The following is a 26,792-nucleotide window of genomic DNA, read 5'->3' on the forward strand; positions in this document are numbered from 1 at the left end:
ATCAGTCAGGATTTGGTCCAGAAGTTGATTGAGAACATGCCAGGGAGAATTGCAGAGGTCCTGAAGAAGAAGGGTCAACACTGCAAATACTGACTTGCTGCAGTAACTCATTCTAACTGTCAATAAAAGCTTTTGTTACTCATAATATGATTGCACTTGTTTTTCTGTATGTGATAAAAACAGATCATGTGAAAATATAATATTTGTGTCATTCTCAAAACTTTTGGCCATGATTGTATTGTAAAGGTAAATATAAAAATACATATATACTAACTGCTCTTAGCTGTAACAAAATCGAATGGGTTAACAAAAATATTTTGTATTCATCAATAGACTCCCCTCTCACTGACACTGTCGGGCACTCTCGTTCCAGCCACTGCCTGCGCCTTTGGCGGTCTATGGAAATATTTATCAGAAGTGTCCTTAGAGCAGAACTTCTGTAGTTGCCCATGGCAACCAATCAGAGCTCTAGTTTAATTTTCCCACAGCTGTTTATAAAATTACATCTGTTCTGTGATTGGTTTCCATGGGCAACTGGAATCGTTTTACCTCAGACATTTCTGATAAATCTTCCCCTATATCTGCATCTCTATCCATCTTACCTCACACATAAGCGTTTTATACTTATTGCCTGTAGTAACCAATCAAAGCTCAGAGCTCATATCAATGACCTGTGGCAGGAGAGCAACCAATCACGGCTCAGCTTCCAACTGCCGCAGCAGCAGACAATTGCTCCTGTATATGGAGGGTAATACAGGCAGTCCCCTACTTAAGAACACCCGACTTACAGACGACCCCTAGTTACAAACGGACCTCTAGTAATTGATAATTTACTGTACTTTAGTCCCAGGCTACAATAATCAGCTATAACCTTATTAAATGTGTCTGTAATTAAGATTTTTTGTTTATCCTGGTTCTTATGACAACGCAACATCTTTAAAATCCAATTGTCACAGAGACTAAAAAAAAATTTGGTTGGGGTTACAATAATAAAATCTACAGTTCCGACTTGCATACAAATTCAACTTAAGAACAAACCTACAGACCCTATCTTGTACGTAACCCGGGGACTGCCTGTAAGTGGATTTTGGAAAGCGTGGGGTAAAAAATTTTGGCTCAAAACCTACTCTGACGTTCCCTGAGTCACGGGCAACAACTGTGCAAAATTTGGTGATTGTAAATGTGACGGTGCAGATTCCTTTAGCACACACACCACTTTTACAAATATATATTCAATAACAAGTCTGTTTTAAAATGTGCTAGATTGAAGGAAGGAAATATGAAATGTAAAATCATTCTGTTTGTCACCTAGCAGTTCTGTTTGGGTCTGAACCATCAAAGATAAAATAATGACAATGGTCCTGGTGGGTGGTTCATGAAGGCGTCTTGGGATCCAGGTCAGAGTTCAAATGTTTTGCAATCAGAAACTGTGTTAAAGTTCATTTCATTCTGAAAGAGGCAGGAGACTTGTGAGCACAAAGCTTTGCTGACACTTCTAAGTAGTATGTCGTACATCTTCCTGGAGATGCAAAACAGTCAAGGTTATATTCACATGACTGTATGTGTGGGACATTTATATGGCCGACGTATATATACGCCGTACATATTTCCCCCATAGACGGCAGTGGGCGCACATCGCATTACCGTCCAATCTTTCTCCGGAATGTGCGCAATGCACCATCCATCGCTGTGGAGAGGGGCGGGGGTGAGCAGCTCCTAATTTCCCCGACGCGGGCCCGCCGTGCTACGGTTCAGCAGGCACATGTCTTGTGAATGTAGTCTTCGGTGGCTCAGACTGTAGAAGCCAATGCTGTTTATCTGGTTATCAGGAACCTGTGGGTTGGCTGACCAAACCAAACACTATTTCTAGGGGACAGGGCCGGCTCCAGGTTTTAGTGGCCCCCGGGCGACAGAGCCCTAGTGGGCCCCTTTATGGGCCGCCCTTCAGTAGTCACACTGCCCCCCCTCCCCAGCGTGGACACATCCCCCCCCCCCCTCCTGTATACACTCTGCTACCCTCTCCCCCTGTATACACTCTGCTACCCTCTCCCCCTGTATACACATAGCCCCCCCCCTGTCTACCCCCTCACCTTACTGATGCAGCTCTCTGTGTGGTCACTGCTTTCCCCGGCAGGTCATGTGACCATGATGTCATCACAGGTCCTTCAGCCTCTGATGTAGCAGCTCCTGCTGGGGAAAGCAGTGACTGCAAATGTTCTCATAGCGATCTGTGTCCGGAAGACACAGATCGCTATGAGAGACGCCCGACACTGCTGCAATTGATCTGGGGGCCCGAGTGGGCCCCTCCAGAATCCTTACAATTCTTAAAGAGAATCTACCATCAAAATCTATCATAGATCCAGACACTGTGACGGAGGTAATCTTCTTCTATAGTCACTTGACTGTGGCCCTGTTATATAAGTGAAGGCTCTAAAGGGATTTGTCTTAGTCGCCTTCTATGTCCTGCTATTATTTGATGTCCTATGTCCTGATAGAATTTGTTATCCACCCAAATTGTGAACATGTTTTAGACCCTAATATGACTTTCTCCATGGTCCAGTGATGAAGAACCTTGGCGGACAAGTAGGTATGAAAGCTATCCAGCTCCCAGTAGAGATAAAATGGTGACTTTCGTCAGCAACAATGTATTATGCATGAAGATGTCCAGGGTACAAGGTTTCACTCACTTCTCACCTTTATAGACCACACGGTCATCACAGTTCATGTACACATAATTCCGCAAAACAGATCAGCGATGCAGAAGAGTCCCCAGGTGCTTGTGTCTCATGGACTTTGCTCATGGTCTTTGTCTAGCAGATATAGTGAATCATAGGATGATTCTTAGCTTATCCCAGCTACATGGTATACTCTGGCAGCTTGTTTCAGGAAGTGTGCAAAGGTTACTGGCGGTCACTTGTGTCTAGCACAGAGGATATTTGCTGATAAACTCTCTAATAAAGTGTTGGGTTTAGGAGAAAATGCTGTAATGGTATATCTGGGTAGACGGCTAGTGGTCTGCATGAAGCCGGGAGTGCTTGTCTGAGTGTGCATGTCCAGCTCTTTCAGGACAGGAAAGGAATCCGTAACAAAATCCAAATGTGGTATAATTGTTGAAAAAAAAGTATGGTATGGTCACACAGGAGGATTCAGTACAGGCAGTCCCTGGGTTATGTACAAAAAAGCAATTCAACTTAACCTAAGTTGGAACATGTAAATTTTCCTTTTGACATTTGGATTTTCATAATTTTGTCAGGGGTAAAAGGATTAGTAATAAAGCTTTATTGCAGACACCGCTGATTTTGACCATTTCAGCCTTGGACTACAGTACAATAAATTGCTAGCATCCAGAGGTCACAGTGGACACAGCGACCCATTTGTAACTAGGGGTCGTCTGTTAGTCAGGTGTTCAGGTGATGACTGCCTGTACAGTTAGATGTTGGGACTTTTAAAAGCACTGACTATGATCACTGACTCTTTGATCAGTCGCTACTATTCTTATAATTGTTGTATGGTAGAGAGAAAACTGCAACTGTTTCAGGCCCTCTTCAAAAAAGATCATTGAGCATATCCATGGGCAATATTAGATAGATGAAGCCGCTTCCTAAAGGGGATTTTTCTTTTTAATTTCCTCAACAACTTTTGCAGCTTTGGAATTTATATGCGGCCAAGGACATGAGGGGCCAGAACACACTGTTCCAGGACCTTGTTAATATCAGGAGGGACGTTTGCGTGTGTCTGTTATGCTTCTAGGGACGAAAGCAAACAACAAAATAGACTATTTGTAAATTTTGGGTTCCCTGAGCCTGACACAGGATGTATATAGCCGCAATCTCCTATTTGAATTTCAGGACTTGGTTGGGAAATCCTAATTCTGACTGCAGGATAAGACCCCTGTGCTCATTTGTTTTGTCTTTGTTTTTTACACCGTTTATAGTGAACTTTTTTTTTTTTCTTTGTAGATTTTCTATTTGAAGACCAAGGCGTGTATCTGATTTAAACTTCAGTTTCCTTATAAAGCTCCCTGCTAAACATTGAATGGTACGTATATAGACCCTTTATAAGTCTTAGGCTACATTCACGAACGTATGGGGGATGTATGTACGGCGTATATACGTCCCCATACACTTCTATGGCCTCACGGCGCCATGCAGGAGCGGTACGGTACAGCACACATGGGCTACCGTACCGTAGCCCGTAGAAAGATAGGACATGTCTTACTATGGTACGGCGTGAATGTGGCTTTACAGTGGTTCACACTTGGCATGCTGCAACATTTAGCAATGAAATTTGCAATGTATGTGGATAGGTATTTTAAGGAGGACCTTTCGCTACCTCACGTGGCGTTAAACATCCTGTTTCACAGATTTAGGGGCACTTAGAATTTTCTTTCTAGTGCCCACGGTTACAGAGATTTCAGTCCCAGTATCTGACCATTCAAGTCCTGTGTACTCACAGAGGAGGTGCTGGAGAAGATTATCCTAATCTTTGATACTGTCCAAATAGCCCAGCAGGCAAAATCGGTGAAGCCTCTGGAATGCGCATTGTGATCTCTGTATATCAATGTAAATGCAACTGCAATTTCAATACGATAAAAACATGATGTGCATGCAAACCGTGTTGGTACAAATGTGATGTAAATGCAACTGCAATGGAAATGTTATCGCAATGTAACTGTGATGTAAATTCAAACACAATGTAAATGTAGAAACTATGTTAACCAAACGTGATGTGGATAAAAACGTGATGTAAACACAATGTACATACAACATGGTGCAAACGGGACTTTTACATTGCATTTGCGTGCACATCATGGTTACTTCCACAGTTACATTGCAATCGCTTTTACGTCACATTTGTGTTTTTACAATGAATTTGCATTCACATCGGGTTTACATTGGAGGCCTGCCTAATAGATGCCTGTTGAGGAAGATATAATGTACTGCCCTACATTAATAGTGCAGTGCATTCGATAAGATATCAAGCCATTGCATGTTGGTGTCCCGTTGTGGGACTATAATAGTTTACATCATGCTTACTTCTACAACATGTTTCCATTCTGTTTGCTGTAACGTTGTGTCCATTAGAATTGTATAACATTGTGTTTATGTAGATGCAGTGTTAACTGAATGTAAACGCAATGGGGAGATATATTAACTCCTTAATGCTAACTATATATATCCGGTAGGGAACTGTTAAGGATTTATGAAGAGGGCTTATGGGGTGAGCCCTATTCATACAGACATGGGGTTTTCTTTATATTGCAGCTAACATCGATTGCAGGGTGTAAACCCCTTGCTTGCCGCCACCAGCATTTAAAAGCTAGCGGTGGATGGGTGCCGCCATCTTTGTTGAGATCGTTGCTCCCCATGATGTCGCCAGGGAGGTGCCGTCGGTTGCCATGATGGCCTTGGGTCTTTGTATAATAATTTTTTTCTTTTCCAACCAATTTCCATTCCCGTCAGCTGGTAATTGCATTTGATATCACAGCAACGACCTCTTAATTGGAATAAAGATGACTGTACCATAATAAAAAAAATCTCTGACTTCAGGGTAATAGGGCAGTAAAGATGAAGTTGACTGCAGAAGAGCAGTTGAACATTCTGACCAAGTACCATATGAGTACTGTTTTCTGGTTTCTTGTGTGTTTTGTACAGTGTTTGGCCTGGAAGATGCCTGGAGACGCCTGACCAAATATGTCAGCCACGGCTGTCAATGGCCCCGAAGTTTCACTCGGTAAGTCCCGTCTGTCATCACAGTGAAGGAATTATTTCAGCTTCTGCATTATTAGACTTGTGTGTTCCTCTTGAACAGATGGAGAGTCCTTCCACTCTGTGGATACATTACTTTTGGATTCTGTCATACCTGTTAAGTTGCACATAAAGGAGGAAAGGCCAGAATCTCAAGGTAGTTCTGCAGCACTCAATGACAATGAAATCCTGGGAACGGATGGCGAAGGCTCCTCGCACAGTGCTGGTGAGTGTCCCAAAGGTTGTGAATGAATCAGTTGTCACTGGTTTTCTGTCCTTTGTTTCTGTTAGGATTCATTATTTCTATGCATGACTGCCCTTACCGAGAGAACAATCCTTCCCCTGGCAGCCCGAGGTCCAATGTGGATCCCAGGGCTGCCTGATGCATGTGTAAGTCAGGATCTTCTTCCTGGCAGTGCCTGACTGTAACTGAGCAGTGCAGTGATTAACTTTATATTTTTTTTTGTTTGTTTACCCCTTAAGGACCCTGAATGTGCATTTACCTTCTGCACTGATATCCCTGTGACAACTGTCAACAGTGATGGCAGTGCGGGAGCCCGGCTGCACGCTTCAGCCTGGACTCCCATGACAGCTGGGATCATGATGACCCCAATCCCAGATGTTTAACCATTTAGTAGCCGGATTCAAATATGACCGCGGCTCGTATAGGGCTTTTCTAGGGCCTACATATAAAAAAAAATCTCGCCAAACTCTACATATGTATTGCTGCGTCCCTAACAACCCATACAATACAAAATCTAAGCCTGTACTGTGAAAACCGTAACAGCGTTTTTTCTCCAAATATTCAGTAAAGATAAATCTCAGAATAACCTAATTTTTGTGCTTTAAAACTTTTAAAACTATAAATATGAATAGGCCTCTAAAATACTGTAATTGAATCTTAAATTTTTGTGAAAATGTGTAATATTGCTAATCCATTTGTAAGCCTCATAACATCCTAATAAAAAAAATTGCGCCAACATAAAGCAGACATATGGTTAATGTTTGTTAGTTTTTTTTTTTTTTTCAGAAATAAATGCAAAACATTTCAACGAAAATATACCACTATAGTTAAGTACAACATGTCACTAAAAACACTCTAACTTAGTCTGCATTCAGATGAACGTGTGCCCCGCCCCTCTCCATAGAGAAACGCGGCGCACAGCTCCATATTCCAGGGAGGAATAGGACATGCCCTATCTTTTCCCTGGGTATGGGCGTGTATAAGTCGCCCGTATATATACGTCCCTCAACGGCCCTGTGAATGCAGCCTTACTGCAGTTGTTTTCAAAGTGTTTAAAAGTTGTTATAATTTCATAAACTGGCACATGGAAGATTTGAAAAAAACAAGTTGGGTCCTTAAGAATTTAAAGTCTCTTAACACCTCCATTTCAATTAAAGTAACACAAAAGCACAAAAAAACACATATTTGGCATTGCTGCTTCCATGACAATCTGTACAATAAATTTGAAACTTAATTGGACACACAAAGTGGAGAAGGTGACTTTTCATTATATGCATTCACAAACATTTTTCCAAAAAGTTATGTTGTGAAAAGTAAACTCTTCTCACAAAAATAAGCCCTCAACCATCATGGTCAACAGAAAAATACAGAAGCTTCATGAAAACTGGAAAAATCACAACTAAAGTTCTAAGATGCCTAACATCTCAAAAACGCAAGGCATTTCGTCCAAATTTTCAACTAACATGAAATACAATCTCAATCTTTATATGTTAAAGGGTTGAAAAGTTATAATTGCATAAGTGACACATGTCAGGTTTGAAAAAAGTTGTTAATATGGATCTGGTCCCATTCATTTGAATAGCAGCTAAGCTGCAATGACTGCATTCAGCCCCTACAATGAAAAAGGAGCTGTCTGCTGTCTTCAGGTGTAATTTTTTTTTCTTTTGCTGAGAGCAGTTTTGTCAAGATGGCATTTGACCACCATCAATCTGAAACCGATGACCTCTCCTTTGCTTTACCAACAGCGGAGGAGCCTGAGCGGAAAAGAAAGAAGGGTCCTGCGCCAAAGATGCTGGGGAATGAAGTGTGCAGTGTGTGTGGCGACAAAGCCTCTGGATTTCATTACAACGTGCTGAGCTGTGAGGGCTGTAAAGGTTTCTTCAGGCGAAGTGTCATCAAAAATGCCAAGTATACCTGCAAGAATAATGGCAAATGCCAGATGGACATGTATATGCGTCGCAAGTGCCAGGAATGCCGGCTTCGAAAGTGCAGAGAGGCTGGCATGCGGGAACAGTGTAAGTAAGCGAAGAATGCAATACTGGAGAGGAAGCGGTATGGGTAACACCTGCTTTTCTTTCCATTTTTATCTTTTAATACTGTTATTACTCTATTGATGATCTCCTGTCTATATTGAATGATGTAAGATACCTTATATTTTATGAATAAACTAGGCCTGTTAAAGTGGGACAAAAATGAGCGCTCAGCGGACATTGTAATGCCTCATGTAATGTCTGACTTTTATTCGCAATAGTATTTCCTATAAAAGACATTTATGACCTGTGCAGTATTGTCTGCATTAATAAATTGGAAAACTACGAAACTACTCTATATCAAACGGTCGCATTAAATTTTTTTTTTTCTTTGTGCAATTGGCTTAATGCTGTTGCTACAGAACTGTGGTGCAAACTAGGAACACGCACCAACACATCCCTTTAGGTGCACAGTTTTAAATAGTGTCAGGCAAAATTCAGCCAAGACACAATTGTGGCGCACGGACATAGTAATTACATTTACAGGCACCAAAGACCCTTTTTTCATGGGAATGTGGACAAGATACTGGCACAGACACAATAATCTATCTGGGCCATAGTGCCATGGGTTAGCCCAGCAAAGTTTGTAATATGGTTTTGCAGATAGCTGCTTGTATCTTGGCGTGACTGCAGGGGAGGTGTTCAACAAGTGACCGATAAGAGCCCAGTCTGATGTTGAGGGCAATTGGAGTTCTGTATATTTACCTGCAAAGAAAAGACTATATGCTAGGGCAGGACCAAAAACCGTGATACAAGACAGAGGTTTCTGCCCCACAAGCTGTGGAGGGAGGTTTCCAATATGGTAGTTATGGAGAGGATATGTACAATCTTCAGGAATGTTTCCCAGTAGGATATAGTTGGGGTATTTTAGTGAATTAGAGAATGTCGAAGTATTTCACTTCTTAGGTCAGAATCAATAGTGGACTATGCCCCCAAGAGTGTCATAGATAACAGTGCTGTGGACAGAATAGTATGTTAACAAAACTGTTATGTAGAAAGCAAGGATGGCACTCACCGAAAAATGGTTGTGGATATCTTCTTTTATTTCATCAAGTATATATACTCACAAAAAGTAGGTGCGGGGGAGGGAGTGGGAGCTGAACGCCCAAAGGAGGGCAACGGCCGTTTCGCGCTGTGCTGCGCTTCTTCCGGCCGGAAGAAGCGCAGCACAGCGCGAAACGGCCGTTGCCCTCCTTTGGGCGTTCAGCTCCCACTCCCTCCCCCGCACCTACTTTTTGTGAGTATATATACTTGATGAAATAAAAGAAGATATCCACAACCATTTTTCGGTGAGTGCCATCCTTGCTTTCTACATAACAGTTTTGTTGCCTGGACTTTCGTTTTACGTTTTGAGGAATTGAGCACCACTGAGGATACATACCTCCACTTATATGGAACCCATGCACTCCTAAATGTGATAATCTACCCCTCTATTTTGTGGATAGGAGTAGTGCCATCTTTTCCTATCTCCTTAGAATAGTATGTTAGTTGTTTGGGTTCTTTTAGGAAAGTGATGGTTATGTTTCCTTTAGTTGTTCTCGGCACTGGTAGTTATTAGCTGTTGGACATGTAATGTATTTGTGATCCATCTCCGTGTTATGTCAGGTGTTCTTTCTGAAGAGCAAATCCGAAGCAAAAAGATCAAGAAACAGCAACAAGATGAAGATGTGATTCGAACGTCTGCAGTTTTCATCCCACCCAGTCCTTGCATGGTGACGCAGGATGTTGTACAGCTCACACCTCAACAAGAAGAAATGATCCAACAACTGGTCTCTGCACAGCAACAATGCAACAAGCGCTCCTTTAGTGATCAGCCCAAAGTAACGGTAGGTTCCATTTATCTTGTACTTTATTTTCACATTGACCTCTCTAGAGGCACCCTATTGTCTTGTAGTACTGTAGACAATGGTGCTTTTTAACCCCAGTTTTTATCTCCTCTAATTTAATTTCTATAATGAAATCCTTTCGGGGGAAAAAATGCACCTTTCCCATTACAGGCGGTCCCCTACTTAAGGACACCCGACTTACAGACAACCCCTAGTTAAAGACAGATCCCTTTGTCCCCTGTGACCTTTTGTGAAGCTCTCTGAATGCCTTACTATAGTCCCAAGCTACAATAATCAGCTCAGCTGTAAAGTATCTGTAATGAAGCTGTATTGATAATCCTTGGTCCCATTGCAGCAAAAATAAATGTGAAATTTCAGTGGGGCAAAAAAATTTTTTGTCTGGATCTACAATGATAAAATACAGTTTCGTCTTGCATACAAATTCAACATAAGAACCAACCTATGGAACCTATCTTGTTCGTAACCCGGGGACTGCCTGTATAGCTTTTGAAACAACATAGCTTTTGAATTTTTTTTGTTAATGTTTGAGGACTTATTTTTATTGCTGTATGAGGGCTTTTACCTTACACCTATAGTTTTTATCCACATTTGGTTCACAATAGTCAGTTTGGGCAGCATTTTTTTTAAATACTATTATGCATGCTTTCTGTGTGTGGGGTCTTTTTTAACTTTTCATTTTTTTTATATTACTATGACAGGAGATCAATTGGTCTATCATATTTTTAATCCACTGTACTCTGTAGTGCATCAGTTGCTGACAGTCTTTCTATTAAGCCATGCATCTGGTCCATCAAAGGACCCCTGGGCAGGCTGTGACATCAAAGGCTCCCATTGTTGGCTATTGCGGGCTGCCCACAATGTGTGGCAGCCCAGCCGCAGCAACAGTAGGACAAAATAACCTGCAATCCTCTTGTGATGTGGCACCGTACAAACAGGATATGCTGGTCGTTGAGAGTTGTCGGCAAAGTTATGTTGCACGTTTTTTGAACACTGCCAGAAGAACTTGTGTCCAAAGTGAATTGGTCCAATACCCTGCTCCAGTGGATTCTTTTCTATATGCAGCTGACTCAATGCTTTCCTTTCCTCTAACCCCTCCACAACTGCCGTACGGCTGTGTTTCCACATGCCCTGTGCAGAAAGGACATTTATACACGTCATGACAGTGACCATCTTCAAACGGCCATATTTCCTGAACTATTTTACTTTCATATTAAACCGAAGAATTGTGAATTTCTACTCTCCAGTTCTTTGACTCCTCCATACACAATCCTATATCATATTAAAGGGTAGGTGTTGTGGGGGCGTGGCCTGATGCCGGACTGAGCGGACGTGCGCCGCGGAGCTCCCGGGACCCGACACCCTATCTCCCTTCCCAGGCAGCCATCCCTCACCTGTGCCACCTCTCTCCTGCTCCGCTGTGCCCCGCGCACCTGCCGCTGTCCACCGGCACCGATCTTGAGGCGGCTGTGGACTCCGCACCGCTCCCCGGCATTCCCCTGCAGCCGGCCACGTGACCAGCGCGGCGGCCCGATCCTAGCCGCCCGGTCCCGCGGCAGGTACACAGCGCTGCTGATCACCGGGGATATCATCCTCCTCCCCTGCAGCCCGGAACAACGCTCCCACCACCGGAGGCACCGTGACAGCTCCAGCCAGCACTGCATCCTGCTGGAGGCGCCATCTTGTGGGACTCCCCTGCGCTGCCTGAGGCCTAGGCGCGCAGGGTTAACCCTGACACTGCCAGACTGAGCCGGGACCAGGTAGGGAAGTAATTCCCCTGTTGCTGCCCACCTCTGCCCTGGGGACCCCTAGTTGTGCAGCCCAGCACTGAGTCCTCCATACTCCCAGTGATCCCCTGCTCCTGGGTTCTGCTTTATATTAACCCTCGCAGTGCCGCTGCAATACTCCACGTGGGTTTGTACTGTATCTCTGCTAATTACTAGACGCTAGGCTCCGCGATTGTTTATCACTGGCCCCCCCCTGCCCAGACGCCATGGGTAACCGGAGGAGAACGGCTAAAATGCTCAAAGCAGCGTCTGCGCCTCCATCGGATGATGAATCCGTCCATGAAGATCCTCCATTCCAGTCCCTGGAACCCCTGGACGCGCAGGATTGCTCCACATCCCAAGCAGTTCTTGCGCAGATACAGTCGAATGCTGCTAAAAAGTTGGGGAGATTCTCCCGCACACAGCCCTGCTCTCCTCAGGGGTCCCCAAACTCCTCTCCCTCCCTCTTTGAAGGCTCCCAGAGCCCGCCGCAGCTTGTAAGTTATGAAGAGGGCGATGATCCGCCTGACGCGGCCACGGAGCTGGATCGAAAATTTGCAGAGGTGCTGGCGGCCATTAACGGATGCCAATCCAAACTGGTTACCAAGGTGGATGAGCTGCGACAGGATTTTGTTCTTTTAAGACATGATGTCCACAAAGCCAAAGAGCGAATCACCGAAACTGAACGCAGAATATCTGAGGTGGAGGATGTCCAGAGGCCTATGCCGACACAGATCAGAGAGCTTCAGCGCCAAATGTCTGCATCCATCGACAGAGCTGATGACCTCGAAAACCGCCTGCGACGGAACAACGTCAGAGTGGTTGGCCTCCCCGAAAAAGTGGAGGGGTCTGACCCGGTATCCTTTTTTGAAAATTGGCTCAAAAATATGCTGCCTGCAGATACCTTTTCCCCGTTCTTCACAGTGGAGAGGGCCCATCGTGTGCCATCCCGCCCTGGCCCTCCAGGGGGCAATCCAAGACCCTTCCTGGCCCGGCTGCTGCACTTTAGGGACAGGGACTCTATCCTCAGGGCTGTCCGTACCAAGGGAGAAATCCTCTATGCCAACAGCAGAGTGTCCTTCTACCCTGATTTCTCTGCATCCGTCAGGAAACAGCGAGCACAATTTACTGAGGTCCGTGCCCGTCTCCGTGACAAGGGGTATAAATACTCCATGATGTATCCTTCCAAGCTCCGAATTGTGGACGGACCGAAGACTCGTTTCTTCACCTGCCCAACCGAAGCACTTCACTGGGCTGATGCAGCTCCACGGGCCCCAGCTGGAAGGCCCGCACCTCCTGAGTGACTGGACTCACATATCCTTTTATCTGATATGCAATGACAATGCTGGACTTAGTCCTGATTAGATATTTAGGGGTCCCAGATCACTATTATAGGTTTTTACTATCTGTTTACATACTACGTGCCTCACAAAATGTACCCTGTGACTGATTGCGTTCTATTTTTTGGTCATATCGACCAGTGCGCCACACATGGCACTTTTCCCTCTCCCTCCTCCTCTCCCTCCTCCCTCTCCCTCCTCCCCCCCTTTCCTGTTACCACTACCTCCCTACGTCTCCCTCCTTTCTCCCCCCCCTCCCCTATCTCCTCTTTGGTTCTCTCTAAATATGGCTGCCTAATAACCTCCTGATCACATATACATTAAGGGTTGAAGGTCCCGGGACAAATGGTGTAGGTTTGTCTTGAGTTAGGGACCACTGTTCTACTATTTGACTGTTAGTGGGTATAGGTCTACACTACTGCTGTTAGGGTGTTAGACAGGGGGTTTGTATTCTTGGGATTGTTAGTACAGTTCTGGTTATATTTGTTATGCTCACTGTTGTCTGTCTGTCTATGTCTTTGTGGTATGAAAGGATGAATGCTTGGTTGCTCACGTCTCCTTCCCCACACCCCTTTCCCTTCCGCTAAGATGTCTTCACTTAAGGTAATGAGCTGGAATGTGAGGGGACTTAACTCCAAATTCAAGAGGGCTCTGATGTTAGATGTCATTAAGCGTCAGGCCCCCCATATTGTATGTATCCAAGAGACACACCTTACGGGTCAGAAGGTCCTCTCCCTGAAGCGGGCATGGGTGGCTAGAGGTTATCATTCCTCTTACTCTGTCTACGCCAGGGGAGTATCCATACTCATATCCAAAGCGCTTCCCATAGAAGTCATACAGGTAGCACCGGATCACTTTGGCCGTTTTGTGATCGTACATTGTGCCTTGTGGGGCTTTACCTTTACTATAGCGTCTATTTATGTCCCACCTCCCTTTGATCCAGCTGTATTGCACCTAATATCCAGTAAACTTGCTGCTATGCCTCCAAGTCCGATACTCTGCATTGGTGACTTCAATGCTGTCCCTAATCCCTCCTTAGATCGTACAAGTGGTCTGGACACAGGCTCGGTCCGTCTGAATGAGTGGCTCACTTCTCTAGACCTCGCCGATGTTTGGCGTAGTAAACACCCTCAAGAGAGAGAATATTCATTTTATTCCTCTGTTCATAAGAGCTTCTCTCGGATTGATCTGGCCTTTGTTTCCCCAGATATGTTGCCGCACGTTGATCAGGTATCCTATTGCCCGCGCAGTGCATCAGACCACTCCGCCTTGTTCATCAGTCTCCTTATAGGCCCCCCCAGCGACTCCCGCTTATGGCGCCTGCACCCGGCTTGGCTCCTATCCCCAGCGGTCCAGAGTACTGTTAGGGCAGCGCACAGCGAGTTCTGGGACGTACACTCAACTCATCCTGATCCTCTTCTAGTCTGGGACTCGTACAAGTCCTCGGTGCGGGGAGCATTCATGTCGGGGGTAGCTGGCCATAGGAAGTCCTTAAATGCGCAGGAGGAGAGGTTGACCGCTGCACTGGTGACCGCAGAAAAGGAATATCTAGATAAACCTACTCCAGGGAATAAAAAGACTTGGGCTCAGGCGCAGAGGAACCATTTAGCTGTAGCGAAGGAGCGCACCAGCAAGCGCCTGCAAGCCAGGGAAGCGTCCATCTTTGAATTCGGAGATAAAAACGGGAAGCTGCTTGCGTATCTCTCGCGGGCTGAACGTCCTTGTGCTTCCGTTCCCTCTATTATTGATGGTAACGGAGCCTTGATTACAGAACCCCGGGCCATTAACATGGTATTTTATGAATTCTATTCCTCTCTTTACAGCTCCAGATTGTCCGCCTCTTCCGTCGAGATTTCCAGATTCCTTGACAGTCTTCCACTATGGAGGCTCACACCGGCACAGTCTTCGGAGCTTGATGCCCCGCTCTCGGCGGAGGAGGTGGAACTGGCCATCCAATCGTTGCCCCCCGGTAAGACTCCTGGACTTGATGGGCTGGGAGGTGAGTGGTATAGGGATAACTGTGAGACTCTGGTCCCCCTTCTCCTTAGCCTGTACTCCGATGCGTTTGACAGCGGTTCCCTCCCCGACTCCATGCGAGAGGCCCTTATTGTAGTTCTTCCCAAGCCTGGCAAGGACCCTCTGCTTCCCGACTCATACCGTCCAATTTCCCTCCTAAACTCAGATGTTAAGATACTAGCAAAAATTCTGGCGACAAGGCTTAACAAAGTAATATTATCATTGGTTCACCCAGACCAGACAGGTTTTATGCCTGGGAGGGGAACTGACATAAATATACAAAGACTACACCTGAACATTGCAGAAGCAGAGCGGTCTCCAGACCCTGGGTTTATATTATCCTTAGACAATTGTAAGGCGTTTGACTCAGTAGAGTGGACATATTTATGGACCCTCCTGCCTAGAATGGGTTTTGGCCCTCGATTTACAGCATTAGTTAAACTACTGTATAATGATCCCAAGGCTAGGGTACGGACTAATCTTAACATCTCACCTACTCTCCCTATGGCCAGGGGCACTAGACAGGGTTGCCCACTATCTCCCCTCCTCTTCGCACTCGCCATTGAACCCCTTGCTGTGGCGATCCGCCACTCTGAGGGCATTAAGGGCATAACTAGAGGTACTATTATTGAGAAGGTATCTCTCTATGCTGATGATACACTTGTATATCTTGGAGATGTGGGCCCCTCTCTGGAATCCCTTCTGTCCTTGATAGAACGCTATGGGGGGTTCTCAGGCCTTCGGGTTAACTGGGACAAATCAGCCCTCTTTCCCTTATCTGATGTAGGGGTACACTCCCTCCCCGTCCCAGTCCAGGTGGTGTCCACCTTTAAATATCTGGGAGTCCAGGTGTCACGCAAGGTCCAGGCATTTACAGAGTTAAACATTACACCCCTGATAACTGCAACTGAATCGCGTCTAAAAGCCTGGTCCACTCTCCCCTTGTCTCTGTACGGGCGTATTAACATATTTAAAATGATTTTTCTTCCAAAATTCTTATACCTTTTTCACGCTTGTCCTATACTGCTTCCAAAGAGCCTGTTTAAACGCATAGACGGCATTCTCAGGTCCTTTTACTGGCAGTGTAGTGCCCCACGATTCAGTTTAGCGCTGCTTCAGGCTCCCAAGGCTAGGGGTGGACTGGCTGCCCCGGATCTGTATCTTTATTACCTGGCTTCCCAGCTAGTATATGCCCAGTGGTGGATAGATATAGACATGGGTAATGCAGCTACTGCACTGGCTGGTGCCCTGGTAGGTTCCTACGAGGCCCTTACAAACTTGCTGTACAGATACAAGTCCCCATCTGATACCCCACTTCCCCTACGTACGGTAGCGGTGTGCTGGCGTAGGGCGCAATCCCTGGTAGAACCGAGCAGCTCTCCCCCTCTCTCGCCCAGGACTCCATTGTGGCTCAATCCGTGGCTTTCTCACTTCCTCTCCCTCCCGGGCTGGACAATGTGGGGGGCGGCGGGGGTGAAATTTGTAGGCCAGCTATTATCTCCGGAAGCAGAATTACTCAGCTTTAACGAAATAAGGGAGAGACATACTGTACCCACTACGGCCAGCTTCCATTACACGCAACTGCGACATGCATTCAAAGCCCAATTCGGCTCCTTCAGCCTGACAGTGAAATTCTCCAAACTAGAGACTCTGATGAGTACCCCGGACCTCCCTAAGCCACTCACTCAGTGCTATGCTCTCCTGCAAGAGCAAAAGTCCAGACCATTTGATAGAGCCTGTGAACGCTGGAGACAGGATATCCCTGACCTGTCAGATGATGACTGGAGGGAGGTCGAACTGTCCTACTTCACATCTGTAGTGAGTGCGAGGGACTTCCTGATCCAATCTAAATTCCTCCATAGAGTATATTTCACCCCTGCTAGACTATTCCGCATGGGAGCAATGCCCAATGATCTTTGCTTTCGCTGTCAGGCTGAAGTCGGATCCTTCCTGCATTGTGTCTGGTCCTGCCCTAGGGTCCATGTCTTCTGGTCCGAAGTGCTGGAGTTCCTAAATGTACACTTTGATTTCCCACGATTACTGTCTCCCTCTGTGTGTCTCCTCGGTATCATAAATGAAGTTATCAATGGCCACTATGACAAAATTTTCTTTAGGTTTGTATTATACTACGCCCGAAAAGTGGTGGTGATGACCTGGAAGGACCAGGAGCCCCCTCCGTTAAAAAGATGGATACTACTTATTAACAGTGTCATTCCCCACTACCGGTCCCTGTATACCAACAGGAAGTGTCCCCAGAAGTTTGATCGCATCTGGTCCAGATGGTGCGCGACTCCCCATACTGCCTTATAATCACGTGTGATATATACTCCTCTCCATGATGAAGGAGACTGAGCGTGCTGGTGTGTGTGTGTGTGTGTGTGACTGATTGTCTATGTGTCAATAGTTATTTGTGTTGTATCAGGATGTCTGGCTGTAGTATCCTGCTGTCATTTACTGTAATATCCCTCGGTTAGTTTTGAAACGCAGTAAGAACCTGATTGTTACCATGGTTGTTGCTTAATAATCCTGTAATGGGGGGAAAGAAATATGTGACAGACAATCTTGTTCTTCGATTTTGTTTATTTTAATTGTATAAAATTTCAAAATTGCAAAAATAAATTCTTTTAAAAAAAAAAAGGGTAGGTGTTGTTTAATATGACACCAGATTTGTCTTTATAGGTGTGAGAGTTCAGGAGATATCGACGTTTGAAATGTGCCCCCCCAGCCTGCCAGCTGAAGAAGGAGCTGCAGGAAAGGCTTGCCTTACAGCAGTGATGGCGAACCTTTTAGATACCAAGTGCCCAAACTGCAAACCAAAGTCTAAATAATCATTGCAGAGTGCCAACCCGGCTATTTAGCCTAAAATTACCGACAATCCCCCTCTATAAGGGACATATAATAAAGTAGTATCATGACCATTACCAGTACAACATGATAAATACCACCATACTGATAATAAACAGACCAATATCACCAATAATATCACTAAGCAGGAGCAAATACAGTGAGGAGCACTACCCCCATCCAGTGAGGAGCACTACCCCCATCCAGTGACCAAATAACAGGGGCAATATGAAGAATTGTTCAATTCGGAGGGGGGGTTTGTAGGGCAAAGTGTGTGTTGTGGGGTGAAGGGTGGGAGCACTGCATAGCAAAGTTACAGGGAACCAGGCAGGCGCATTTTCAATTAAATCACTACATATGTTACATGTCTGTGGCCATATATATCTACCTCCCTTGGTCCGGAGCTCTGGGCACCTGTGCCATGCTGTCAGTGAGGGCAGTGTAGTGCACCCTGGCATCACTGGCAGCATGGCACAGCAACAAGGGATCCAGCCAAGGGCAGTAGATTTGTGATCATGGGAAGCTGTCATACAGGGCAGTTTGGGACACTAAACAATAAGGACCTGTAGTTGTTTAGTGTCCCAAAGCTGCCTGCCTGCCGCCTGTGTAACGCACACAGAACAGCTGCTGCTTCCATGTACTCACCGGGCGTTGTGTAAGCTCCGGATGTTCTGCCCTCATTCTCACGGAGTTCCCGGCTGCAGGGGAGGAGGGGGAGGCAGTTGAGGGGCGGGCACTGACCTGCTCTGTGTCTAAGGCAGCACTTGTGAGCACAGAGCAGGTCAGATGCAGACTACAGTATGAGAGATCACTGAAGCTCTCGGCAACAGGGAAATGGAACAGGAAGATAATACGCGCGCCCACAGAGAGGGCTGTGCGTGCCCTCTCTGGCACGTGTGCCATAGGTTCGCCACCACTGCCTTACAGTTTGCAGAATTGTAGAAGAACATGCACCCTCTGCATATGTAGCTGGACTTGGGAAAAGGATGGTTGAACAATAATGTACATATTTATAACTTCAAAGAAATAGAATATTTCACTATAACCGGAGCTCCCAGTATTTTTCTTCTTTCTCGTTATTCCATCTTTAACCACCGGTGAATGGCACCAATCCTCAATTTCTCCTGCTGAAAGTATGTCACCATTCAGATTGGCACCATCGCGCTTCCATTATCGTCCTTTAATTATATTGTAAAGCACTGTAGCTGGAAGAAAATATGCAGCCAGATGGTGTGGTACGTTCCAACAAAGTTAAAATTTATTTCATCATGTTCATCATGCTCACAAGAGTCAGTTAAAAATGCGCATATCACACATCAAATAGCGAGACACTAGCTTTCATGTCCGCCCAACCCAGGGTTTCGCCAGCAAGGCTTCTTCTTGGATGTTCTCTATTTCTTTTGGACATTTTCTGAGACTGTGTGGACGGGTCTCATACCGTGAGTAGCTCCTTAAGGGGCAAACTGTGCACCACGATCAATCGTTTTTTCTGTGATATTTATAACTTATTTTGAAAAGTTTATTTAGTTTTCCTATTTATTTTTTTTTAAAAACTTTAACCAGAAAAATTACCAGAAAGTCATTAATAAAAGAATCAAGTTGGTCTAAAAAACAATGTAATAAATAATTGTGATATGTAAAGCTTTTCCAAAGATATCGTCCTTTAAAGAACAGCAGATATTCCAATGACCCTCAGTCACGAAGGGTTTAGTTGGCGCTCTGTGTTCATCCCAAAAGCTTTATCATCTTAGTCTCTCCTTTTCCTTTCTAGCCATGGCCTGTTGCGAACGACCCCAATAGCAGGGAAGCCCGACAACAACGCTTTGCTCACTTTACAGAACTTGCCATCATCTCTGTTCAGGAGATTGTGGATTTTGCCAAACAAGTCCCAGGTTTCTTGGAGCTGTCTCGAGAGGATCAAATAGCACTCCTGAAAGCATCCACTATTGAGGTAAAGACATTTGTAACTCAACTGGCCTGGTTATACAGTTTGAGGCCACTTTTTTCATTTGGAAATATTTATCACGATTGGCTGGTTATCCTCTTAACAGAGTATGTGATGGTATGGTAATCCGCAATATGTGAGAAAGTAACAAGCCACCGGACTATTATGCATATATTGGGCAGCATTGCGCTCTTTGCCTGTGAAGGTGTAGGGTGTGCCAGATTTCTGAATTGTGGGTCACGTTCTTCATGAATCTGGCACCCAATGGACTGCTAGGGAAGTGTGCAGCATTTTTTTTTTTTTGTGAACTTTGTTTATGCTGCAGAATTGTGGCGCATGTCAAACAGAATTGTGGCTCAAACTCTAACTAAGCGCTAACATGCCCCTTTAGGTGCACATTTTTTTTCTGTCTTGTTGGTGCAGCCGCAACATAAAACTGGCGCAGACGCAGATGCGCAAGCAGTTTACACGTTCATTCCAGTGCAAACAGTAATAAATGTAGCCCAGTATGTTATGATATGTCTGAAACACAAAGGTTTTATGCTGCTTTAATGTTTCAATGTTCATTGAAATGAACATGGACCAATTTTAAATATACTTCACTGTATATGGTAATCTGTTCCAGGATTTTAGAAAGCCATCAGTAGAATTACCTTGAAAAGTTGTATGTAAGGGCTGTCCCCAGCCAGATGTCTGCTGGTGGGAACAATGTTATAGACCACTGATCTGCTTTCATTTCTCAACAGATCATGTTGTTGGAGACGGCAAGGCGTTACAATCATGAGACTGAATGTATAACCTTCCTGAAAGACTTCACATACAGCAAAGATGACTTCCACAGAGCAGGTGATTCCTATACTGTTTGTATTGGGACTTATGAAGACAAGCACATTAAGGATATATGTATTAAAGATCTATAAAACCCTCTCAGCTTGAAGTGGGTGGGACTTCCTGATTGAGGCATCAGGTATGGGCAATGATACCAATAGCACTCAGGGCATTCACATGAACGTGCACAAACAGCTAGGCCAATCAGGACACAGAATCAGTGTTACTGCTTGTACAGAGATCTAGTGCAGAGCAAGGCACGAGAGACTGCGCACTGGAGCTCTGCATCATACATTTATCTACTACATCAAAGAAGCTATATTAAAGGGGTTATGCCACGAAACAATTGACTACAAAAAGCTGTCAAAGAGGTTAAAATATTTCAAAAATCTATTTGTAAAGGTTACCTGGAAGTAAAAGTACCTTTCTATTTGTTATTATGATGCTTGTTCAGCCTCTATTGTGCTCCACACAGAAGCAGATGTGGGAGGGGCCAGGCCAGGCACATGCACAGCACTGACAGCGGCAGTTATTCCACACCTCAGTGCTACAGAGCGCTCAGCCTTCAGAGTCTCCTTCCACCTGCTGTGCTCAAATAGTCCCTGCATTTACTGATCCAATAGAAGTCCAATAGAAATGTGTCGCACGCCCCATGTTAAAAGTGCACCAAAAAAAGTTGGTGCACTCTGTCGGAGCAGTGCAGGGGGCTCCAGATTCATGAAGAACGTGCGCCAGAAATCCTGAATCTGGCGCCCCCTGCACACTACACAGGACACTGCACATAGTACACATGTACTATGTATTCTCACAACATCCTGGTCGGTCAGGCTGACATGCATGGCGGAAGTCTAGGTGGTTGCAGGGGAGGCAAACCCCACGTGTATCGTCACTCCAAAGTGCCACTTACCCCTGAGGAAGTCACTTTGAAGTGAGGATACGCATGGAGTTTGCCGTCCCTGCATTTTTCTAGACCTCCGACATATTTACACTTTACTGTCCGCCTGACCGACCATGATGCTGTGACAATACATTGTTTTGCTCTTCTTGTATGCATTGATTGTACAAAATTAGGTGCAATAGTTGTTTTTATGACTTTTACTAATAAACTTTTGTATTTTTGCATGTTGATTGAATCTCTTTCTGTGTATTTTGTAAGGAATTGCAACCAAATCACTAGATAGATAGATGGATATGTGATAGATGGATAGATAGATGGATATGTGATAGATATCCATCTATCTATCCATCTATCACATATCTATCACATATCCATCTATCTATCACATATCTATCACATATCCATCTATCTATCACATATCCATCTATGTGATAGATATGTGATTGATAGATGGATATGTGATAGATGGATATGTGATAGATGGATATGTGATAGATGGATATGTGATAGATGGATATGTGATAGATGGATATGTGATAGATATGTGATAGATAGATGGATATGTGATAGATATGTGATAGATAGATGGATATGTGATAGATATGTGATAGATAGATGGATATGTGATAGATATGTGATAGATAGATGGATATGTGATAGATATGTGATAGATAGATGGATATGTGATAGATATGTGATAGATAGATGGATATGTGATAGATATGTGATAGATAGATGGATATGTGATAGATATGTGATAGATAGATGGATAAGTGATAGATATGTGATAGATAGATGGATAAGTGATAGATATGTGATAGAGAGATAGAGAGATGACAGCTTCTCACATGTTGCTGATGTTTAGCTACTTCCCTGCTAGTCAGGCACAGGGGCCCCTTTGCAGGAGAGCAGGGTAGCATGGAAGGACAGTGAATGGTGGAGAGTACAGGAGGAGGACTGCAGGAGAGCAGTGTAACATGGAGGGACAGTGCATGGTGGAGAGTACAGGAGGAGGACTGCATCAGGAGAGGTCAGAGCTCAGCCTGTTACTTGTCTTATCTCTGCAGCCTCCTGTGTGACCTGACTAATGGTGGAGGGAGGAAAGGGCTGATACATTGCCATGATCCATGTTGGGGGAGGACTCCTCTGTGTAGCAGATAGCCATGTCTGGCTGCAGTTACCTTGTATCTGTTGCTGTAGGCTCCTGTGTGACCTGACTAATGGTGGAGGGAGGAAAGGGCTGATACATTGCTATGATCCATGTTGGGAGAGGACTCCTCTGAGCAGACATGTCTGGCTGCAGTTACCTTGTATCTGCTGCTGTAGGCTCCTGTGTAGCTGGTGAGCAGTGGCCATCACAGCACAATCTCTGCCCCTCCTCCTCTCTCACCTCCTATTGGCTGCAGTGTGTCAGGTGATCTCTCAGTGTGCAGAGGAGCTGTGAGCCCGTGGAGTGATCTGTAGTGCAGAACAGCTGACTGACTCCCTGTGCGCAGACTCGGCCAGATCAGCTGTTGCTCAGGACGGGACACAGCTACCACCGGGGGGCGCCAGCAACCAGAACAAAAGGAGTTATCTCAGTAAGGCTGCAGATTTTGTAATAAGTGTAAATGGTGAAAGTACTTTTAACAATGCATTGGACCCAATTACAGCCATGTGCAATGGTGACACAACCCCTTTAAGGATTGTGACAAGGTCACTATTGAATTGGAGAGAAAATCTGTGTTTGTGTATTACAGCCACAATGTGAATTAGGTCACACTGGAAGCTGTTTTCCATGTGTTGGTCTCTTGGAACACCTGGAATGGAGACAGAAGTGTGATCACTGCTCCAGACCAAAGCTTCCCGATTCTAATGGGTCTAACAATGCACCAGGTGTGCAATCCCTTAAAGAAGGGTGTGGAGCAGCCAGAAGTTGCTCTCTACCTGGAGACACAGAAGCTGGACTGTGTGAGAGCCACACGTGAGTGACACAGGGTTACTGAACGTATGTTTCATGCTGGCAGGGAGAAGCCCTCCAGTGGCTAGTGAGGGCCGCCAAGTGTTTAGTTAGAGCCGGACAGGCAAGGATTTTATTTGATGATTTGTTTTATACTGCTGTTTTTTCTGGAATAAATGCACAGTTTCAACTTGAATCCTGCTGTCCATGAGAGCTTTGTCATTGCCGACCCCCACGTTTGAGCTGAACCTCTACAGGATGTATTCACATTTGGCAATAACGCATGTGTTTTCAAACGCCTCAGAACTTCTGAGAAGCGGAAATCTACTGATTACATAGCTGTTAACATTGCATTAACACATTTGTTAACACAATGGCAACATGTGTGTTAACATTCTCTTAACAAATGTTAACACTGTTAACATATTGTTAACATGGGTTTAATATAGCGTTAACACATACTTTTGTTAAATCTCCTTTTCTTAGCTGTTCTGTTGCATTTGAAAGCGCATGTATTACTGCCATGTGTGAACGCACCATAAAACATGTTCACCTACACTTTAAAACACTTGCATAGTAATAAAAAATATGAACACACGGCAGTATCAGAATGTGTGTGTGTGTGTGTAATATATATATATTATATCGTATAAGCCTAGGCCCCAAAATACAAAATTTTACCACAAAATACTGGGAAAACCTATTGACTCGAGTATAAGCCGAGGATGGGAAATGCATTGGTCACAGCCGCCCCAGTGTATATAGCCTGCCGGACCCTGCCCCAGTGTGTATATAGCCTGCCGCAGTTGCCGGACAGATCGCACAGAAGATATACAGGGGTCGCCGGAAAGGTGAGTTTAGATATATTTATTTTTTTGACTCGAGTATAAGCCGAGTTTGGGCTTTTCAGCACATTTTTTGTGCTGAAAAACTAGGCTTATACTCGAGTATATAAGGTATATTATATTTACAAACGCACACTGACACCTCTCCAGTCACCCCTCTCCAAAAGACTTAATTAAATTAATTTAAAAAAATAAAAATCACCTTTTCATGTGTGTTTTTATTATTTTGCCATTCTACTGTATGGAAGCTGCCCCCTATCTGCAGACCACCACTTTCTTGTACAAAGATCTGCTCAAAGAAGTTGCACTGTATATACACTGTGCTGTCTGTTCCAGAATCGGATGCCAGTCATTAGAACTGATGGGGAGCCTGAATTCTGGCTTTAGTTGTGCATTCACACTTTCATACATACACATTTCTACTATATTCAAACTTTCAAACACAAACAGCTCTGCTACATATCATTCCTGGCATGTAATTGGATGCCTTGAAGCATGTACTTTAATACATTATCTGTGAATCGGGTATATTATACAGTGTGAAAAAGCCCATTTAAAGGAATGGGTCATTTAGGCATCAAAAATCACTAATGCCCAGGAAAACAAAGCAATTTGGATGTGTCCACAAGCCAGAATGGGTCCAGTGAAAAAAAAAAATGCCAATGTGAGTCCATCCTTGGCTTGTAAGGGTTTGCAAGTACGAAATGTGTTATTTTTATTACATTCAGATGTCTAGGCACCGTAGAAAGTAGTCACAGCAGAAGTACTGAACGCCCACAGTAAAAACTTCATCACTTTTATCCAAGTGTCTGATGCTTACTGTTAGATTTGATGGTCTTAACCGATTCCAGATTTAGCTTTGCGCTTTTAATTAGTTGGCTTAGTTTACAACAAAAAAATATTCCAGATAATGGCTCACCTTTAGGCAACACCCCTTTCACAGAAACCAGGCACTTTTCTATGCCAGTTACTAAATTTGTCAAAAAACTGTATAAAAGTTGCATTGATGAATGTGGCGCAACATGTTTAGACAAAAATAAATTAAAAAACCAAGGAGTTTTCTTGAACCATGTGGTAGCTTGTATATGATACTGCAGGTGGCAAGTGGGGAAAACAGAACTCCATATAGATTTTTTTTTTTTTCCCCCCCTCCTAAATGTCGGATATATAATCTTTGTTCTGTCTTTGTCCTCAGGGTTACAGGTGGAATTTATAAACCCAATCTTTGAGTTTTCACGTGGCATGAGGCAGATGCAGCTGGATGATGCAGAATATGCCCTCCTCATAGCGATAAATATATTCTCTGCTGACCGACCAAATGTCCAGAACCACCAGCTTGTGGAAACCCTCCAGTTACCATACGTGGAAGCTCTGCATTCCTATACCCGCATCAAGCGACCTCAGGTATGATTGAGTAAAATGGAGTTACATGCCCCACACCATACGGAACAACCGAGATGCTATTAATAAAACAAATTCGGGCTTCCCTGCGGCTCCTCGTCGGGCTTCCCTGCGGCTCCTCGTCGGTACAGAAGAGGAATTCATCGGGGACATCAGGAGCCGCGTTGAGCATCGGGGCTGCCAGAGTGTGTGTTTTTTTTTTTTTCTCGTTTTTATTTTTTAAGTGCTGGCTGGGCAGGCTATATACTGGGGGGGCTGTGACCAATGCATTTCCCACCCTTGGCTTATACTCGAGTCAATAGGTTTTGGGTCTGTCCTGTAGGGATCGGATCCCCATGCCTCCTAGAGGTCTGCAAAGTTCCCCTGGGCTGCATGATGTCTCCCACAGTCAGACCCCTTCCGGGTCGGACTGTAAACCGTCTGTGCATGCATGAGCATGTTTACACTGCTCTACAATGCATTAGTATTGTAGAGCAGTGTATTGGACTTGAACCAGCGATCAGAGCATTGCTGGTTCAAGTTTGTAGAAGTAAAAAAAAAAAGTTTAAAAAATAAGTTTAAAACCTTAAAATTTAAATTACAAGCCCCTAAAATGTCACTTTCCCATAAAAACACAAGTATACAAAGAAAAAAAACAAATACACCAAAAAAACTCACTCATTTACTATTCCTGTGTCCGTAACAATCTGTATAATAAAAGAGAACTGTTACTGGACCCGCACGGTAAACGCTGAAAAACTTCTGAAAATTGATGATTTTTCATTATTACTCTTAAAAAAACAAAAAAAAAAACCTCTAAAAAGTGACTCTAAAATAAGACCACTAAAAAAAACAAGTCCTTAACCAGATTTGTCAGTCGAAAAATATGTTATGCATCACGCACACGCACAATAAAACTGAATCATTACTGGACCTGCACAGTACACCCCGTAAAAAAAAAAAATGTGAAAAATGGCACCTAAATTCTAAGCCTTGGCATGGGTTTTTAAGATTCTACTAAAATACATGGAATCTTAAAAATCCATGCCAACATAAAGTAGACATTTGGGGAAATGCAAGTTATGAATTAATTTGGGTGCTAGGACTATCTTCCTCAAAAGTAGAG

General features: G+C 44.3%; 1 protein-coding gene across 1 annotated transcript in view; it reads left to right on the forward strand.

Annotated features, from left to right (window-relative positions):
• Window positions 1-26,792, forward strand: part of LOC140063959 (oxysterols receptor LXR-beta-like) — a 43,211-nt gene that overhangs the window by 10,663 nt on the left and 5,756 nt on the right. Inside the window, exons 2-9 of the mRNA XM_072110282.1 lie at window positions 3,960-4,038; window positions 5,655-5,733; window positions 5,812-5,973; window positions 7,737-8,006; window positions 9,627-9,847; window positions 19,603-19,782; window positions 20,523-20,622; window positions 25,482-25,690. Of these exons, the coding sequence (XP_071966383.1) occupies window positions 5,694-5,733; window positions 5,812-5,973; window positions 7,737-8,006; window positions 9,627-9,847; window positions 19,603-19,782; window positions 20,523-20,622; window positions 25,482-25,690 (1,182 nt within the window). The 5' untranslated portion in view covers window positions 3,960-4,038; window positions 5,655-5,693. The remainder of the gene's footprint in view (window positions 1-3,959; window positions 4,039-5,654; window positions 5,734-5,811; window positions 5,974-7,736; window positions 8,007-9,626; window positions 9,848-19,602; window positions 19,783-20,522; window positions 20,623-25,481; window positions 25,691-26,792) is intronic.

Source organism: Engystomops pustulosus, chromosome 6 (assembly GCF_040894005.1).
Source record: "Engystomops pustulosus chromosome 6, aEngPut4.maternal, whole genome shotgun sequence".
Taxonomy (NCBI): Eukaryota; Metazoa; Chordata; class Amphibia; order Anura; family Leptodactylidae; genus Engystomops; species Engystomops pustulosus.